The sequence below is a fragment of the Bacillus rossius genome, chromosome 15, assembly GCF_032445375.1.
Source record: "Bacillus rossius redtenbacheri isolate Brsri chromosome 15, Brsri_v3, whole genome shotgun sequence".
Lineage (NCBI taxonomy): Eukaryota > Metazoa > Arthropoda > Insecta > Phasmatodea > Bacillidae > Bacillus > Bacillus rossius.
The window spans coordinates 46,835,729-46,856,082 of record NC_086342.1 but is presented as its reverse complement, the minus strand read 5'-3'; the positions used below and the strand labels follow the sequence as shown (position 1 = coordinate 46,856,082).

At 36.0% G+C, this 20,354-nt stretch overlaps 1 protein-coding gene across 6 annotated transcripts in view; it reads right to left on the bottom strand.

Annotated features, from left to right (window-relative positions):
- Nucleotides 1-2,375: 2,375 nt before the first annotated feature.
- LOC134539584 (mushroom body large-type Kenyon cell-specific protein 1) overlaps nt 2,376-20,354 on the bottom strand; it is a 61,682-nt gene continuing 43,703 nt past the window's right edge. For 5 of the 6 annotated variants that reach the window (XM_063381744.1, XM_063381742.1, XM_063381746.1 and 2 more), the window contains exon 4: nt 2,376-19,856. In XM_063381744.1, the coding sequence (XP_063237814.1) occupies nt 17,543-19,856 (2,314 nt within the window). In that variant the 3' untranslated portion in view covers nt 2,376-17,542. The remainder of the gene's footprint in view (nt 19,857-20,354) is intronic. The other variant, XM_063381743.1, reaches the window with a different exon arrangement.

The window sequence follows — 20,354 nt, the reverse complement described above, 5'->3', positions numbered from 1 at the left end:
CTCCCAATGTTCGCGAAAGTTAATATAAACCGTTGAATCATGAGGATGTCATTTTTTTTTTCGAGATTTTTGAGAATTCCACATACGGCAGCACCATATTTTAGGGTCATATTTCCATTTTCCAAAAAAAAAAAAAAAAATTATGTTCCGCTCACGAAATTACTTCCATTAAATGCCATATTCAGAGAGCTAAGATGTTTAAAAACAATCTGTGCCTGGAAGGAGGGGGAGGGGGAATTTAAGAAGTGTCTCAACTCGTAATTGGATGTTACAGGCAGATGTGTCGTGGAAGTACCGTACCTGCTGCTATTAGGTACATCTTTTTGAAGGTTGGCACAGGGCCGTATTCACGCGCAGGCTATCCAGGCTGTAGCCTATGGGCCTGCACCACAAATGGGGGCCCGCACCACACGACACGAAAAAAAAAAAATGCTGCGATTTGGATCTTCTTATATTCTTAAAATACGCGTCGAAATAGTGTCCAGTTGTTTTGTGTGGATCAATTGCGCCGAAGTAAACTCTTCTGAATAAATAATTTTCGATGATTTTCATTGGTTTTGGTGTCACTTAATTCCTTAACCTCTAAATACTGTTTGGTTAAATTGTCTAGTTTAATAATAAACTAATTTTTTTTCAAAATAGAAAATTGATCAAAAATATGAGTTTTGTAGGTCAATTAAAATAAACTACCCACCCAGACCCAGGCAAGAGGCACTGGAAGGGGATACTCAATCCTTCCCCCTAGAGAGGGCCCGCACCACCGACTCAGCCTAGGGGCCCACAGGCAGTCAATCTGGCCCTGGGTTGGCAATGCTGTTTGTTTTCTGGCCAGCAGGTTACACCATGTGTTGTCACAATGTCGTATTGGCGAAAGTGCTCTTTATAGTCCACTGAAGGCCGTGGCGGATACAGGAATTTGGTTTTTTTTTTTAAATTCAGAAGGAATTTGGGGGGGGGGGGGGGAGGAATTAGAATCAGTGTATTGAAAAAAACTTCACAGTGAACGAGGGGTTGGAACTGTTTCATAATCTATTTTGACATGAGCATGAGTCACTTCCAGCTAATTGATTCAATTGATTCAGGCGTTGAGATATTTCAAGCCGGCTTCACCAAACATAACATACCGCCTTTCGAAATATCACAATTGTGTCATAAATTCAGAATTGTAAAAAGGGGGGGGGGAGAGAAAGGGAAATATATATATAACCTTACTTCCCCCCCCCCCCTTAATTGTGGCCACCAATGGCTGATGGTGCATGACTCCTAAAAAATAAGGAGTTCATGATAGTCACTTTTCCCTGTTGTTTCACAGTAATGCCAGAATGTGAAAAAAACCTTGTCCATAGACAGAAATCATAACTGTAAGCTACAAAAGAATGGAGCAGATACAAGTGCCTGTGTCTGCACTGTGTTGGGTTTATGAATTTCAGAATCATCATTAACTGAGTGCTGTGAGGTTAGTAGAGCAAAGATAATAAAATTGATCTGGGATTGTGGTGAATCAAGTCTCAGGCCAACTTATAAGTTTATTTTTGTGAATGATTTTAAAGCATGGGATGCACTACATTCCATAATTCTGTAGGACAACCTTTTCATTCTCTCTCTTGATATGGGACTCCCGGTTAGTATGCAATGGCTGGCAACATTAACTGAATTATTTAAAATGCTAAGTCTATCAAATTATTAACCTGATTTTGTATGTAATTAAAATCAACATATTATTTACTCTCATACCTTTAATTTTAAAATTCAGTTTACTGCTTTCTAAGCTTACTCAATCACAAATTCATTATATTATACCTACCATAATGAGTCTTATGTTATTAAAAGCTCTTAATGGGTATTATTTTTTAGGGTCCATGCTAAATGCCCAAAAAACCTGTCTGTACATCCATCAGAGACTCCAAAATAACCTGTCTGTATATCCTTTAGAGACTCCATTTCTACATTATGAATTGCTTTGAAAACAATACTAAAAATTATTCATAAAATTCTGCTGGGTTTTTCAATGGGACTCAATGACTCATCCATAAAAATGAGATGTAATTTTTTTTTATACAGGAATATGAGGTATTGTAATGTAAAACATGACAGTATGTATTAGATGTCTAAATATGGCCATTGGGTAGTTAATGTTATAAAACTAGAAACTTTAGTTTAATATTAAAAATAACTGTAAATTTGTGTATGTGGTTTAAAAATAGTGTAGTATTATCTTTATCATAATAAGTAACACTAAGCTCTTATCAATAAAGACATATTCTGCATTTAATTTAAACACCAAATATCATTTATCCTTCAACCTAAAATAGTTTTAAGATAAATATTAAACATACTTAATTTTTTAATTTCAGGTAGGGAAAAATAAACACATGTTTTGACAGTAATAAATACTGATTTACTCCAAAGTCACAATATAAATATACAATATTATCAATTTTTTTTATATTTTCAGAAAATAACACTTCCCACATTATGTTCCAAACACACTATACTTAGACACCAAAACATGGCAGCTTTGAATCCATCAAAACAACACTCGACAGTTTTAAAATACATTTAATAAACCTCAGACATTTTCAATGATTCGACAAGGCAGAAAATGATTAATTTTTTTATAATTTTTTTTGTAAGCATATACAATATTTTACACCAAATAATGGTTTATCACTTATCTTTAAAAAAATTTCATTCTCTGGTTTTTTAATTTAGTTTTTTTGACATAGAGTTAACCATCTGAACGTTTTTCAAAGTATTTCAGAAATAACTACTAGATGATAACACTAAGCAAAAATTTATGACAGATCTTAGTAAAAACAATATCACAAATAGAAAACATTTAAAAAGGCAGACATTGAAAATTTTAATATTTACTTCATTTATATATTGTCAGGCAAGAAATGTACACTGTAACAATCATATTGATAAAAGCAGTTTTTCTCTATTAACAACTGTACTGGTGAAGGTATTGATTAGTATTCTACAATTAGGTATTATTTTTTTAGTTTAAAACAGTACAAATACACTCATCACTAAATGGCAAAATGTAAACATGGCAATTCACACAGTTTGAAAAAATGCACAATGGAGTTATAAGTCAATATGTTGGTCCCACATTGCAAGGAGCATGATGGAAACAATGATATGGTACAAAGTGTACATATAACAACACACAAAAAAATGCAGCATTTACGGTACTACAAAGCATGTTTAAAAAACACTCTAAAAATTAATCATTCCAGTAATCAGAAATACATAAAAGATAATCATGTCTAGATGGTTTGAATTAAATATTTTTTTTAACAAAGTTGTAATTTTAGTCTAAAGAAGCCAGCTTCAAATGACGCTTACAACCACATTGATCCACTTAGGCAATGCATGTTGCTCTGAAGGCCACCAAATGCTACAGAACTATCATTTACATACAGATAACTAATTTCTGTGAAGTATTAAAAATATCGTGTACATGTAACATTGATTATAAAAAAATCTAACAACTTTACATGAAAATTCTATATATTTTTCACGGTGAGAAAATTTTTGAGAGACACAAATTTCAATTGAAAAGTATGCTTTACTATGAAAATTTCCTTTTTTAAGAAATATAATTGTCCGGACAAGTCAATTTTTTTATATTACAAAAATTACACAACATAAAACTATTAAATATCACACTAACAACCATATCTTTTCAAAACATTTTTTATCAACTGCAATACTGCTAAAAATTCAGTCTTAATTTTCTTAGTATTCCAACCAAACTTTAGCAATTCATGTTTTATTTCAAAACAGGTTTTATGTTTATTTTAATTAAAAATAGTATAAACACACATTTTATAATCTTTTTATGATATGAAAATCTGTTATGCTTCAATTTTTACTAACTAAATATTTGCACTCTGTAAGTAGGTTAGTGAAAATTTAACCACTGCATAATTAACCTGCTAATTCACTAGTAATGGTTTGGCCTTCTACGATTTAAATAATTAACATCCAAAAACTTCTGAAATAAATTGCTGGGAAAGATTTAGTGTCTAGGCCTAAGTACACATGTATTTTTGAATGTTTAAAATAGGTTTATTGTAAAACCTGGGATCTAAGAGCCAAACTGTTTAAAAATTTTGGACTACAATTGAACCAAAGGACTTGCAAACACACAATTTCAGTCTTCCCAATAGAAAGCTAATATTTAAAAAAATGATTTGGTGCCAATTACAATTAAAATTTTGATCACTAGAAAATTGGGTATTGTGCTATCAACACTATGGTTAACACATTTACTCTTCGATACTATGTTTGTCTGACCAGATGTGTGGTAAATTTAAAAATAAAATTGTGATGTGACACATCAGTATTACAAGCTGCAGCTGTATAGTTTTTACGAAAACATACAGCTTCAAAAAAAGCCCGATTGATTTGTCTGTGGGACACTTGGCTACTTTCTTGAATGGTTCAAGTAAAGATGGATTTTGAACGAAAATTACATGTCACACTCCGTAAAATTGTTTTATAGTTAGTAACGAAACTGATAAGAAATTATAAAATACATAATTGTGGGTTCAACAAAAAATTATCAATATGGTAGGTCTCCATAGTGGAGACTTACATGAGTTAGCCTATCTGCCCAACATAATTCATGCCAATTTTCATTTCTTATGCTAAATAGGTATAAATACATAATTGATCCAAACAATGTTGTTGTATAAACTACTGTATCATCCTACATAAATAAAAATTGTACGATATTAATTTTTATAGTGTTAAATATCAACGAATGTGTCGTGGACAAACATGTTTATTAATTTAGCACAATAGGGGTATTTTAATTTTAATAAATCATTCTTGACATATTTTGCCGCATGCTAATGGAGTAGCACTATTTTTATATCATTTATTGAATTAATTGCACAATTTAGTGAAGGTAAAAAGTTATAAAAAAGTAGTCTAAAACTTGTTCTACATTACGTATACTTATTTAATTCTTGTATGGAACTGGGCCTCACCATTAGGAGTATTTTGGTATAATTTGAACAAATGTCTAGTTAAAATATGTAGTCCTAAACATCAATGGCATTTAAATGTTTCTATGCCACCTAGCTATAAAAAATACATTAAAACATTAGAAAAACCAAATTGCAGCAATATTTTGGTAATTAAATGCTAAAGGGTTCATCAATTAATTTTTTGGCAATGTCTTATGCACACACAGCTGACCACATGAGACTTGTACAGCAAGTTTTAAAGAAGTTGGTACACAATGAGTTTTTCATTTCAAAACAAATATTATTATTATATACTTATTATTATTATTATTATTATTAGAGGGTAAAATGAGTTAATTTGAACAGAAAACTCAAATATTATTTAACCAGCTCACGTTTATCAATAATACAATTAATAAAATAGATCCAAGACTGCACATATTAAAAACACAATCTGAAATACTACCTAAAATAAATTAAATGAAAATATTTTTCATGTAATGACCTACAGAATTTTAATACAGTAATTTCATTTGGTTTCAAGAATATATTTCCAGGTTTGATGCTAAAATAATATTGTAGTATTTTACAGTGAACATATTATATATTTTAGGTAGATTCCAAAGGAAAAGCCCCTTATATAGTTAATACAATAGTTTGACTTATCCAAAATTTTCTACCTACTTTTCTGTATAACTGTCCCTATGTCCCAAAACCATAGCCAACTCAAAAGTTGAGAATTGGACTTGATAATCTCGGTCAAGTTCAGATAGTTCTAGGTTCGGACATTGGGAAGCCCTAGTGTTATATATTTAATTAATATTTAGTATTAAAAATATTGCATCTGTCTGAAGGTATTATATCTCCTAAGGGCAATAATAAAAACTTTTGTAAAAATATTTTTGTTAGCAAAAAATAAGGGTTGAAGGACAAAAAAAAATTTGTAATTCCCTTAGAAAACTTGGCATCAAATCTTTTGAGTAATTGTTAACCTTCAAAATATTATCTACATCTCTTATGGGGAAAATTATTTGACACAACCAAACGTTACTGTAAGGATTGATGATAATATCGCAGAACTAAGCATTCATTTCTCCCTTACTTAGCAAACACAATATCGAACCCATTTAAAGATGTTGCTTAATTTTAAAATATTACCGAAATTGTTTGTCTGGAACTTTTTTTTATAACTGAAATGTTTAGTGCAAGGAGCAAATCAATTTGTTTGATGCTTTGCTTACGGGAATAAATAACTACGTCAGGAAGTTTTCTCTAGTGTGACAGCACAGAACCACTTTCCTGTACCAGGCTGACACCCAGCTAATAGCTGTCGTTCTTATAAAGAATATTCTGGAAACTCTACAAATGCTTGATGCATGGAATTAAAGACATCCTAAACATTTTGGCTGCATGGGAAATGCCAAAATTACGACTGATCGTTTTTTCTATATATTCGAGAGCACATAGGGTTCTTTCCTTATAATTTCCAGAATGTTCCAGAAGTTTCTAGAATGTTCTAAACGTGTCCGGCATGTTTCAGAAGAAATATGATCTTCAAACCCTGCTTGTGCAGGTAGACTATATATATATGGGTATTCCATTTTTTTTTAAATTTTGACTGCAAAAAGGGTGAAAATGGAGCAAGTTTGCTTATGCAAAAAGTCATATCTCCAAAGAAAATCAAGTAGGTCATACATCTTAACATATCCTTCAGAGCAAGTGAAATAAGTTACAATACATTACCAAAAACATTACATAACAGGAAACATTAAAAAAATATATATAATTTGGTTCAAATAAAACTTAATTAAAATTGCACAAAAATTTAGGAAAGTAAATTAGAACATTGAAAAATGTTACATAATTACATATGACATAACATTATTTTCAAGTGCTCACATTTAAAATGCACATTGTCAATATGTCACTTTGAATAAATTACACACACAAAAATTTATTCACACTGAGAAAAATAACTTTTCATAATCAATCTTTAAATTTTAATAATGCAACATCATTATGCAATATTGACAAGCTATTAATGAGACAAAAATATACAATATGTTATATGTTTTTCAATATATAGAGGCCTATAATTTTTACAAGATTGTTCATTATTAATTTTTTTTGTTAAAATCATATTAGTTAAGAATGGATTTGCTCACTAAGTAACTTTTTCTAAAAGCTGTAATACTATCAATTTTGATTGGCAATTTTTTGTCTCTTAAGGTTCAAAGTAGTTATGTAAATATATCTTGTAATAATATATGAACAACCAAAATTGAACCTCTTAAAAAATCTAAACATTCTAAAACAAAATTTTAAATAACCCAATTTTTGAAATGTCTAAACATGGGCGTCGCATAATAATCGTTTGCTCTGACGCAACGCATAAATAACGGCCTGCAAAGTTCTTTCAGTAGAGAGTTGTGAGTGTTAACTCAGGGAATGATTAGAAGTTCGCTGTTTACAGGCGTATTACTGCTGTGTGTTTAGTTAATAAATGTTTGTCATTGTATGCTTCACTTAATATCAGTTTCTGATAAGTGCCCTTTTAAAGTTTTTTTTTTACATTAAAACACTTTGATATAACCGACTCCATTTCCTTTTTAATCAGTTAAAAAAAATTTCACCAATTTTCATTTACATTGAAATTGCTTTTTTCATTTTTTGAATGAGCGAATAGGTCTCTGTAGCTACCAGAGTGAACAGCATTTGTTCGTATGTATGTTTGTATGTTGAATCTGCCCGACGATAACTTTTGAACAGTTAACTGTATTTTCATAAAATTTTGTAAGTAGGCAGGCATGGCTAACAGACTTTTTTACGTTCGTGTGTGCGCAAAATTGGTCGGGGAGTTTTTGACATACCGTAAAACGAAGTGATTAGGATCAGAGGGCTGAATATAATCAAAAGTGGGTAACATTATATTTGAAATATAATATGTATATACAAAAAGTATATGTAAGTATATATATATTTAAAATAAAACGGTGGCTATTAGAAGTACATATAATTATTTTCTGATAAAGTATGTTTCAAAAAAATAATGTAAGCCACTTTAGATTATATTCACCATTCTGATCCGAGTGACCCTGTTTCAGGGTACTTAAAAATCAAACGCATTACACTTATTTCTGGCTTGATATCCGATCACGATACTGCACGTTTCAAAGGGAACTAAAAGAAATAAAAAGCGGAACATTGTGAGGTCTGGTTCAGGATTGGTTCAGTTCCACGTCCGAGCGAATGGGAGCCTCGCATTGGCTGGGATGACGGCGAGGTCATTGACCTGTGCGCTCTCGCTGGGCGAACCAGGGTCCGGCTGACAAGCGCAGGATTTTCGCTCCTACATGATTACTTTTATAGCTGGCTTGTCACGATGAATACTGTACAGTTGTATTTCCTCGCAACACAACAGAGAATACAGTGTAATTTATGGTTTCATAATTCTTGCTTTTTCTTTCGTAACACTTTCAAAAAGTTGAAGGAAAAAAAAACACACACTCCGTCAATTTTTTTTTTTAGAAAATATTACAGGCACCAATTAAAAAAAATTCTAACAATATCCCCGATTAATGTTTTTCTTATTTTCCTGTGAAAATTATGTGAGCAACAACAAAATTCATGAGCTTTTGGTAACTTGTAAACTTAATTACAGATGTTTTAAAAGTTTTGTCTCATCAAATGATAATATGTCTGCAGTGAAAGCAAATATATATTATATTTTTAAATGCAAGGTTTTTAAAGCAAAAACTGCAATATATTTTCTTTCCAGCAGTGTGATTACATTTTGCTTAGCATAACATATGCTATGTTGTACTTTCATGACTAAGCATATGAATGTGTTTTCTGTCACTAAATGCTAGTCCAAACTGTAAACGAAACTTACCTTTGTGCGTTACTGCGTGCAGAAAGTATGAAAAAAATTTATAATCATCTCAAAATTATATTTTGTAAACTTGGTTTTTGGTATAACCTAGTTGAATAAATGAAACAAAAGGATGGAGCGAGAATAAACGGACACAAAATTTAGACAGAACTTCAGCATTTTACTAACTTCAATTTAATACAGCACGTTGACTTATTTATTCCACTTTGTCGAAGTTAGCGCGAAAGCCAGAGTTAGAATCCCAGGGAAAATTTCGATAGAGCAAAATCATTGACCTTGAAGTTGAGCCAGATACAGCGCTAGCTGTCTCCACAACTAGGGATTTGACTTTGACTTTTGCTGCGATCTTACTGAAGCGAGAGGCAGTGATTAACGATCAGACATTCGTAGCCCGTGAATTAGTTACGTCATTCTAAACCACGCTTGTATTTTACTCTTACTGTATGACTTCCTTCTTATCTCGAGTCCTCAGTTTACTGCAAGCTCAGCTGTTCCCCGTAATCACAGCCGACGTAATCCTGAACAGAACGGCGACTGTTACACGACACGGCAACTGTCCACGTCATGGTACAACGTGACGTTGCCCGGTTACCCACAGAGGCTTCGGGCGATGCGAATGTCGAGACTCCAAGTGCTGGTTCGGTGCGTGGCAATTTGGGTTTTAACCACTGACCCCCATCACGCTGTCTAAAAATAGCAGAAAGAGATTTTCTAAAAGCTCCTGAGTGCCTTTTTTCCGATAAATGAAAAAAATTATAAAGACGTTAAAAGATTGTGTAAAGATTATGTTCGTCACTTGAATGAGTTTTCTGTACATTCCTGACCATACAGGCATTTGCTCGAGACAGTGAGAGTGTTTTGATCACTTTCACAAGCTGAACAAACCTTGATTACTTCATTCCCTACTTTGCACTGAACAAACAATTTTCATACTCATTATAGTTTGACCTCTTAGAATTTCAGATGCAGACATTTTAGTCACCGTACAGATTTATTACTTTAGACATTATTTAGGGTTTGATTCCGCGACCCACAAGTCAGAGCAAGTGTACATCCTTATTTACCCAATAAAGGTTCTGCCAGGCAGAATAAGCAATTAAGAAAATGATTCTCCTTTTGGTTGCAACTTCAATATATTTCCTTGTCTCTTTCCAATACTACCGATACTTATGCGAACACCCGTTGCAACATCTTCGACTGAAGGGTACAAGTGGTGAAAAATTTGATTATATTACAAGCTAACACATTGTAAAAACTTTAGTTGGAAGCTTTACTGAAAATGTAATGTGCTTTTTCTGCTGACACAACATGCCAGTACAAGTACAAATTTCTCAATTTATTGCAGCATTTTATTGCATATTAAGCCAATAATTATCACAAGGTTTCTAACATTTTCAGCATGAATTTGGTAAGCTATATATTGCCTGAACGCACAGATGCGTTCTTTCATTGTGTACAGCAAGAAACTTAATAAAAAAAATATACTTTTAATAATATTACACATCAGACTTCAGGAAAAACATAAGAAAGGAAATAATAAAAAAAAATTAATCAAAATTTATTTCAACTTGACAATATTGCATGATGTTGTATACAAAAGAAAATAATGTACATAAAAAATAACAAAGCAAAACATCACAGAGTAAAAACATTTGTCTTTTCAACATTTTTATCATACATGCATGCATGTTGTATCATCAGTTCCTGTATTGCCATAATCCTTGCAATGTTCGTATGTTGGAATGGTCTAGTGATGTCACACTTGTACAGTAAAATGGATCCAATGACAGTTTCATTATCAATATGTATAAAATATATTGTATTTATTGTTTTTTGATGAGAAATGGACACTGGCAGCTATTCTTGGAACACATTTCAGGACAACTCAAGGTCTTCATTCTGTGTTTTAGTAGCATTTAAGATTTGGAAATAATTTCTGTTAGTAAGAGTAACAAAAAATTAAATAATTTTGAAATTTTGAAAGAATAAATTAGAAAAAATGGGAACGTATGGTAGAGAGCCTTATAAGATAAGACTGTGTCCTGAACACACACCTGTACATTCTTCCCCTTAAATGCCGTGTTAACTACAGAGACAGAGGTAATTGAGCAATATACAGTAGTCTTTGAATGCTGGCTACTATCACACAGGTAAGAGCTATGTGGTTACTTCAACAAAATGTTGTTGGAATGGAATACATCCCGATTTACCGCTGGGCAATCAAAAACAAGGAAAATCATACGTCTGAAATTCCGGAAGAAACTATGCAACCAACCCCGCAGTTTGCCCAGGGCAGAGAAAAACCTCATCTCCAAGGTTGGTGATCGCTGGCTGAATAAATAAAGTACTACCAAAATTTAAAAAAAAACACTATTTATGACATCACATTCCTAAACAAAACTTTGCTTCTTACTTCTGTCCTAGAAAGGATGCGTACTCTTCTAAGTTGCAAGGCTTATATAACTCTCATGAATGGGCCAATAATATTTTACGCATCTCTATTTGAAGCCTCTAAAAGTGTCATTTACACTCAGTGGTGTCTGACTCCTGTGACACAAAAAAAATCGTAAATGTTTAAGGATCAACAAATAATAAACTTAATGTAATGTGCAGTGTTTAACATGACCTAAAATCCACTCCAATCAACAATAACCAAAACTACTATATTTCAGAGCAGTTTAGAACGTTACAACTACAAAAAAAAAACTACAAACCATTTCAGTTCTACTGTAAAATAATTTTTTTTTCTAGCATAGAACTACTTTTTTGGGTGCTTACTGTGGTATTCACATAGATGTGCTTAAGAGAAAATATTATTGGCATTTAATAACGATTCCATAAAGAAGTTAATTAATAAAGTAAACATCATTTCACTAATGGCTACCTTTCTCATTATAATTCAACACCAAAAATGGAACAATTTTAAATATGTTTCAATTCTCTTCAGTGTTTTGACTGTACGGTTACTGTTTAGACCAACACGGGAAACGACAACATCTGACACAGCACCGACCAACATGGAGTTTTGGTTGCATCACGGACAGAGCAATCACTTGTCTCGGGTCTCGGTAGGTACCAGCCGACCGCTGGATTGCCAAAGCATATACCTGGGACTACCGCGGCGGCCCTGGGACTGAACAAATCTGCGGTATCCCCACCGGTCAACATCGGTGTGCGTGCCAACATTCGACTCTGGCAAAGAAAGTGTCCTTGCATTACCTTCCTTACTAGTGCTTGCGGACAAACTGATCCACGACACAGTTTTACCCTTCTCGTAATTAACTGCCCATGCAAGCTTGCCAGCTGTCTCTGTTTACATACATCACACACAGTATGCAATGTCCTTGAAACATTTCATCACAATTTTTTTTTTGAGTTTTAAGAATAAATAAGGAGGCGGGGTGTGTGGAAGACACATGAAAAACACCAAGTTATATAAAAAATTACTACTTAAAATGTGTAATTGATAGGTTAGTATAGCTTTATGATTTTTTTTGCTATAGATAAATTGTTAAATTTGAAAGATAAAAAGCAAGGAACAAAAAAAAATATTTAAAAAATACCAGTGTCCATTTCTGTAATATCTGAAACACACAATATGAGCACGAAAGAAATATCGTATGTACTATACGTTCGAAACTCGGAGAAATTCTCTCTTTAATGATATTCACGTATTATGGTTGTATGATACCTTAGAGATAACACCACGGAGGTTTTCGTGAAACAACACGGATAGGCGTTACCAGCGAAGCCGTTTCGTCCGGTACAACTGACGTAAATGCTAGTGTGAGCAACAGGATTGGTGTGGAAATGAAAACTTACGATGCCCATCTTTAAGAAAACAGACGTGATGGCGTGCTTGAGAGACCTGAGTGTGGGAATGCTATATTTACAGTTGAAAGGGCATTACAGCTCACGGACCAACATCTATAAGTATCATCAAGGTCGTACGTCTACAGGATGCAGTCAAACTAACAAGCAAGAGCACATGACTGCGATATCATGCAAAAAAAAAAAACTATTTCCAAGGAGAAAACACATGCTGCATTATTAAACTGATATGTTTTTTTCTTTCATCATGCATTAAACACTAAGCCATAAACATCCCTTGAAGCACACTAAGGCAGCATTTACGAGTCCATTTGAGCTGGAAAAAAAAAATTTCAAATGTTATTTCCTTGGTGGTTCTTGCATCTCGCTGGTACTCATATCGGCGATACTCTACACTCACAGATAAGCTTAGCAGAGCCATTCGGAAAATCAATAGAAATTGGGTGACTGCACAAATTTTGAATTGCAAACCATCTCGGCTCCTAGTTGTAACTAATTCTCGCATTGCGCGATTGTTCTCTTCCTAATTGGCAACTTGACACCCGCGCGCAAACGCAAAGTGCGCAGTTGCGTCACACGGAATAGTATGAGCGGTCTCGGGCCACGATTGGCCAGCTACAGTAACGAACAGAACTCCACAACAGTAACTTTGTAACACATAACACTATAAAAATGAACAACTGTTAAACTATCGGTATTACACCTATTGTTGAGTGATTTGTACACAGGCAAATACAAAGTGAATACATTAAATTCATTCGTTAACAAAACAAACAGAAAAGACTGCAATGAAATGGAATAATGTGAATAATGTACAGGGTCCATATATATATACATACATATATGCATATATAGTATACATGTGGCGTTGAACACAGACTGTTTGATTAAGATACAGTTTCTTTGAACGTGTGCTACAAATAAAATACAACCGTCAACTGAGTGAAGGCTGAAACATTTCTTTCACCACATAAAACAATTACAGGATTAAGAAGAAAGCTCTCTGTACAAAATGTAGGCAATTTTTTAAAATTTAAGAACAGAAAAATTACAAATGTGGTAAAATGGCCACTGCAGTTTACATTTTAATTGAAATTTTTTGCAAAGAAAACAAAACTGTTTTTTTTTATATTTTATTTTAAGAAACTTGACAGAATATTCAAAATGTATTACTTAAAAATTACTTCTGTAGAAGTAAATACTTTCTTTAAAAGACTATTAAAGTTTAAAACTTACAATTGTAAAAAATAAAATAAAAAATAAATAAAAAATTCACGACAAAATGAATATTACAAATTCAATACAGCAAATACGTCAATTAAAAACGGAACAAACAATTAGGAAATACTTTTTTTTTTGTAAATGTTGAAGGTAATTTAAAATGCCATTTATACAAAAGTAACAAATGCAATTTTTATCAAGTCATAATAGGACATGGTGACAAAAAACTAATTAAATTATAGTTCAGGTACAAAGTTTCTTACTGGGGATAAATCATCCATCAACCATGCCCTGACAGGTGAAAATAAAAAAAGTATCCACCACAACACATTGCCATATTTTGTACAAAGAAAAATTTCAACAACTTTCAAAACTAAATAATATCAAAAGTTATTTTAGCAAAAAGATTATATAATATTTTAAAAATTTAATTTCCTTCTGGAATGATAAGTTTTTTTTTTTAAAGTTGGATACAACACTAATAATATAATCACAGCCCTCGTATCATTCTAGCTACTGTGGTCCGATGAAGATACGCAAACAGTACAGTTACGTAACAGAAAACAATACCTTGAGCTATGACTGAAGTCTGCATTTTCAGCAGCTAGTTAAGAGCAGAGTTGAACATACTAATTATAAATTCAGTTTGTTTCCAAACATGCTGATCCAGAAGATATTTGACAGAAGATATGTGATTTAGATATCAAAGCAGCAGTACCACTAAAAATTTTAAAAGAAAATCACTTACCAACAAATTATAAAATAATAATAATAATAATATAACTTACAAAAAAATCACATTCAACTAAATCTGTAAAACCTAAACTTAATCATCTATAAAATTTCAATGTACATAGCAATTTAAAAAAAAAAAAAAACACTTTTCCCTTGACATTGCACTACACGGTGTGTCCGTTTGAAGAAGTCTTGAAATAATTACAATTGTTCGGAAAGCAAACACTGATAGAAGAACATTTTTAAAATGCTCTCTGGAATCATTATATGTAGTAAAGCTATACGGAAGCTCAGCTTCCAGACGATCAACCACTATATCTACAAACAATACAACTTGCAATGCACTGATTGGCCGGCAAGCGGTCTTGTCGGAACGAAAATCAACCAACTGCCTTGAGATCTCTTTTTTTTTTATCTCTCCCCGTCGGTAAAAGTTTCGTGGTGCAACTTGAGAAAGAAACTACTCTGGCACGATGAGTATGTCGTGTTTGTGTACGACAGAATGAGCGATGCGCGAACGCAGACACGTGTGTTGAATTGCAGGGGGTGAAAATGTACTTTTTTTTTTTTTATGTTTGGTTCTAAACTGAAGACTGATCTTGCTTGTGGTCTATATCTGCTTCAACTCGTAGTGAGCGAAAACATGCAGGACGTAACAAAAAAACCATTATCCTCTTGAACATAACTTTCCAGCAGTAACGATAGCTATGCCTTACTAACAATTGCACAAATTTACTTCTTTTTTTTTTTGGTTTTGAACACACACAAAAAAAAATTAAAACATAAAAATAGACATAATTACAAAACACAAACAAGAGTTACAAAATTAAGCACCACAAAGATCACAAAATAAATATATATTTTTTTATTGCCGACAATTCAATGTAAACAAATAAATTATAATTTCATAAAAAATATTTTTTTTTCAGTACAAACAAAATGTTGATACTTCCAACAAATAAAAAAAGGATAAAATCTTTACATGCGAGTAAAACATATATCACAGTTTTCCAACCTAACCAAAACGGCAAATCGTAAGTTAAAAGCAAAGAACCATGCTCAATGAATTGAAAACCAGGGGACAAATGGAATTTGTTTTGGTGCTCGGTAAGGATTCCAGATGAAAAGTTGTGCCTGCGGAAGCAATAACTGTCTGCTCGGGAGATCCACTAGTGGATCGGTCTGTTCACTGGGAAGAAAGCTGTAGACACTATCTGGCTGTACGTCGAAAACAAAAAAGAATCCGTTGGGTTACTGCAGGTGAAAACAATACCTTTGCTGATGCGGATGTGACTTTCACAATTATTCTTACATAACTTGCAGAACATACTTAAATTTGTAAATATATTATATTTATATATTTATGGTATGAATATATATAAGGTCGTACCATTTCTAATTGCACTTTTTTATGAAACAAAAAATTAATTTTTTTTCATCAATATATAAACTAGTCTAGTATATATATATAAGATATGAATAGAGAAAATATACATTCAAAATTTGGCTTCATCACAGACAGTACAATTCTTGGAGAATCCCAAGATTTTTAAAAACTATTTTACTCCCCACATCAAAGCAGTCTGACATATATCTCCAAATATTCATCTTCAAATATTTATTAAAATACATAATAAAAGTGACTTAATGTTTCTGGTAATGCCAATAAAAATTTTAATAAACTGTCATTGACAACCTAAACTGCATTATGTGTCTTTGTTAGCTGTTCATTAAAATTTTTATGTTGAAGATAATGCTTGTAAACAAAAGCTTTTATAATGATACTTTTCCTAATTTTAAAAAAAAAAAACTTTGTGAGAAATGCAGTTTTTAGTTTAAAAGAAAGTACCACAAGCCACAATTATCATGTATTTGAATATTTAAATATTTAAAAAGACACAGCTTTATATAAATTTACATTATGGTTCTACTTATTACAATTTCAAAATCTTCACACATTCATTAAAAGCAATAATATAGATGTGAATTAAAACTTGCATTTCCTTGAGTATAATACAATTTATAGTATTCCATTTTATACACACATTTTCAAATGCAATTTTTTTCTCCCATAAAATACTTAATAATTCATGAGTGATTTAATAATTAATGTAACAAGGCATTTGTAACTGTTTCTTTTTGAATGACTTTCAAAATATCACCTGTTTAGTGATTATGGTGAAGCACTCTTAAGTACACACACAACATACAAATTTGTGAAAATGTGAAAAATTTACAACTTGGAAAATGAAGTTAAAAATCACAACTAGCCAACGAACATTGGAACACACACACTATAAAAATCTTTATAATTTTAAAAATTACATACCATAGAAACAGACACAATTTTGATAATGACACTGCTTTGATGACTATCTTGGGAAACTACCACAGAACATATTTTTTTAACTCTGATAAAAAAAATAGTTTTCTAAACATTTTTTATGAATGTATACAGGTTAATTTTCTCCAACAATTTTTTAAACAGCCTTACTATAACATGAGACAAAATGGTTTTGATAATATAATACATTTTTTCTCGTAGCTTTGGCAACATGACGATTGTCAATCTTGAAAAGATCAAGATTTGAGAATTTTCAATATACGTTAAAACCATTCAGAAGTATAAAAAAAAATGTAAAATTTCAAATCAAGCAGAATATCGAATATTAAACTAAATTAAAAAAAAGAAAAGAAAAAAGAGTTTTCTTCGCCAGTTGAAAACAAATGTTTCTGCTGTCAAAGGACATTCACTGACAACACTCAACACTTAAAAAATCAGTACCGCAAGGCGATCAAAAACATACACCTTGAGAATAAAAAAGTAAAATAAAATTCTCACTTCACTTCATTACCTACAGCTTAATACTATAAAGTATTATCAGTCTGTTGACGAGTTGATCATCTTTGATTTGGTTTCCTCTTCCGTTTCCATTTCTGGCTCTTCTTTGGCAGAATCATTACCATCAACTCCCGGCACACTCAGCTTACTATCACAGGCACTTTCATCATCTGCCGTTCCGCAGTCTTCGCTACTCGCGCCACCCGCACTAGAGGACGACGGCTTAAGGTTCTCCACACTGACGGTTGGAGAGTTTTTGGAGTCGTCCGTGGGCGAAGAAGCTCCCGGACAGTTTGAATCTTCGTCTTCGGGGATCTGGCCGCGTGCCGCCGGCGGACAGACGTCCGCGACGGCCCCGGACTCGGTGTTCCGGCTCTGCCTTTCGCCGACCCTCCTCGCGGAGTCGTCGTCGGAGCTGCCGCCGTCGACGGGAGGGCGCGACAGGGGAGGGAGGCGGCTGTTGCGACACAGCTGGTCCAGGAGGGCCTTGTTGGACATGTGCTCCGGAGTGGAGCCCGACTCGCCGCTTCCCGACAGCCGCACGGGGAGTCCCATCTCCAGGGTGGACCGGATTATGCCGTCCAGCAGGCTCCCGTTCGCCCCGCTGCCGTCGTACAGGCTCTCCGCTATCTCGCGAGCGTGCTTGCCCAGAGCACCCGTCGGCGTGGAGTGGCCGGGGGCGAGGGGGGAGTCCTCCTGCAGCCGCTGCATCATCTGCGTCGCGAAGAACTGTTCCTGCGTCGAGCGGAACACTCCGTGGGGGTACTCCGGCATCGGTAGCGGATGAAAGGGGTTGGATGGCCAGAACGGGAAAGGGGGAGTGGTCGGGTATCCCAGGGGCAAGTTGGGGTCGAACAGCGGCGGCATCTTCACCAGGCCGTTCTGGGCGCTGCCGAGCGGGGAAGCTGCCGGGAAGGCGGGCTTCAGGGGCTTGGACGGCAGCTTGCTCTTGTCCGGCGAGGCGATCCTCAGGCGGTCGTCCTTGCCCTTGGATTCGTCCGCCTGCACCTTGGGTTCCCGCTTGCGCGGCCTCATGAGGTGTCGCTCCTTGACCTTGTACTCGAGCGTGGAGTGCGGCACGCCGTAGTACGAGCCGGCGCGGTGCACGCTCATCTCGCCCCTCTGCACCGCGCGCACCGCCTCCACCAGGCTGTCTCGGTCGTAGTTCCTGTACTTGCCTCTCTTGGGCCGAGTGCCCTTCCCGCCCCCGCTCTGGGGGCCCCCGCCCTGGGAGGCCCCGCCCCCCGCCGGCGCCAGTTTGTGTGACGACAACCTCTGGGCATTGCGGTCCTCGTGGGCGCTGCTGTTGTTGTTGCTGTAGTGGCTCCTCATCGCCGAGCCAGGGACCGTCGAGCAAGCCGACATCAGCGGGGACACGAACTCGCCGCGACCCAGAGGAGACTGTTCGAACCCATTCGAGCCTAAGAACTTCTGCTGCTGATGGGGCAACGGCGAAATGGCTTCGCCCCCGTGCTGGAATTTCTGGCTGATGCTTTTGGCGATGACTTCCCTCAGACTCACCCCTATCCCCTTGCCCACGAGGTTGGCGATAGGCGGCGAACACGAGTTGCTACTGCTCATGGCTTGACTAGAGTCCTGCATGATCCCCGGGCTGCGGTCGCCGTTCGAAGGGAACTGTTCCGAAAACGGGGGCTCCGCGCTACCGCTACCGCTGCCGCTGGAAGACACCCCATTTTTCGAAGCCGGCTTGAAGGACGGAATTTTCAGTATCACATTGGGTGGGGTGGCGTCCACGTCCATGGCCTGGTCCACCTCGGGAGGAGCGACTCCTTCTGCGCCGGGCTGGTGGAGGACGCCGTTCGAGCCGCCGCTCGCCCGCCTCCTGGCCTGCCCGCTCGCCAGCAGCTTCTCCTCGGCCATCATGCGCCGCACCATCTCGGGCACGAGGGGGCTGGGGAGGCTGGTTGCCGCCAGCAGCTGCGACAGGTAGGGTCCCAGGGCGCCCTGCTCCGTGCCGCGAGGCGGGGAGACGCTCCCGTCCGCGTCGGGCGAGCTCTCCAGCATGAGCAGGCGCACCAGGTCCTCGGCGGACAGCAAGGGCTTCCTCAGCACCTTCTCCACCTCCTGCTCCTCCTCGGCGCCCGACAGTTCCTTCTCCTCGTCGTCCGCCCTGAGCACCGCCCCCGCCGGCGCGGGCAGCAAGTGCACCTCGCGCTCGCGCTCCATCGCCAACTTGTACACCTTGTTACGCAGCGTGGAGCGGGGGATACCGTAGATGACCGCGGCGCGCCGCGTGCCCAACTTACCGCTCTGGATGTCCCGCAGCGCCGCCTGCAGTTCATCCTCCGTGTACGTCCTGCGGCCAGACAGGGCACTTAGGCGTGGTTTGGCTCTACGTACAGAGAACACACTGCTTAGAACCCTCGTCGCCGCACGATACTCCACACACACACACACACACAGTAGTCTAGTTCCTTAAACAGCGGTTCCCAGCCGGCGACCCACCTTCCCTTATCGAAACACCTCCACGGTCCATGGGTCCATGGTCCTTATTTGTATCGTATCCCTTCCTTATGTAGACATCATTTACCATCAAATATTGCAAATATACATCTGTGCTTGTTGCGTAAAAGGGGTCAAGTCCAAAATCATAGTTTTGAGAAAATCGCGATTGAAAATTATCAGGTTTCTTAAATTCAGATTTTTAGCTTTATTAATTGCTTTAGAACTTTAGAAACTCATGCATTGATTTAAAATAATTTAAAATAACTTCGCAAACTTGCCTGTGATAATAACTCATTTTTAACCATTTATGACTTCCCAGTAACCCCTTTATGCAACAAGCACAGACATACACTTTTGTTTTAAGATACCGATTGATTACTGATAA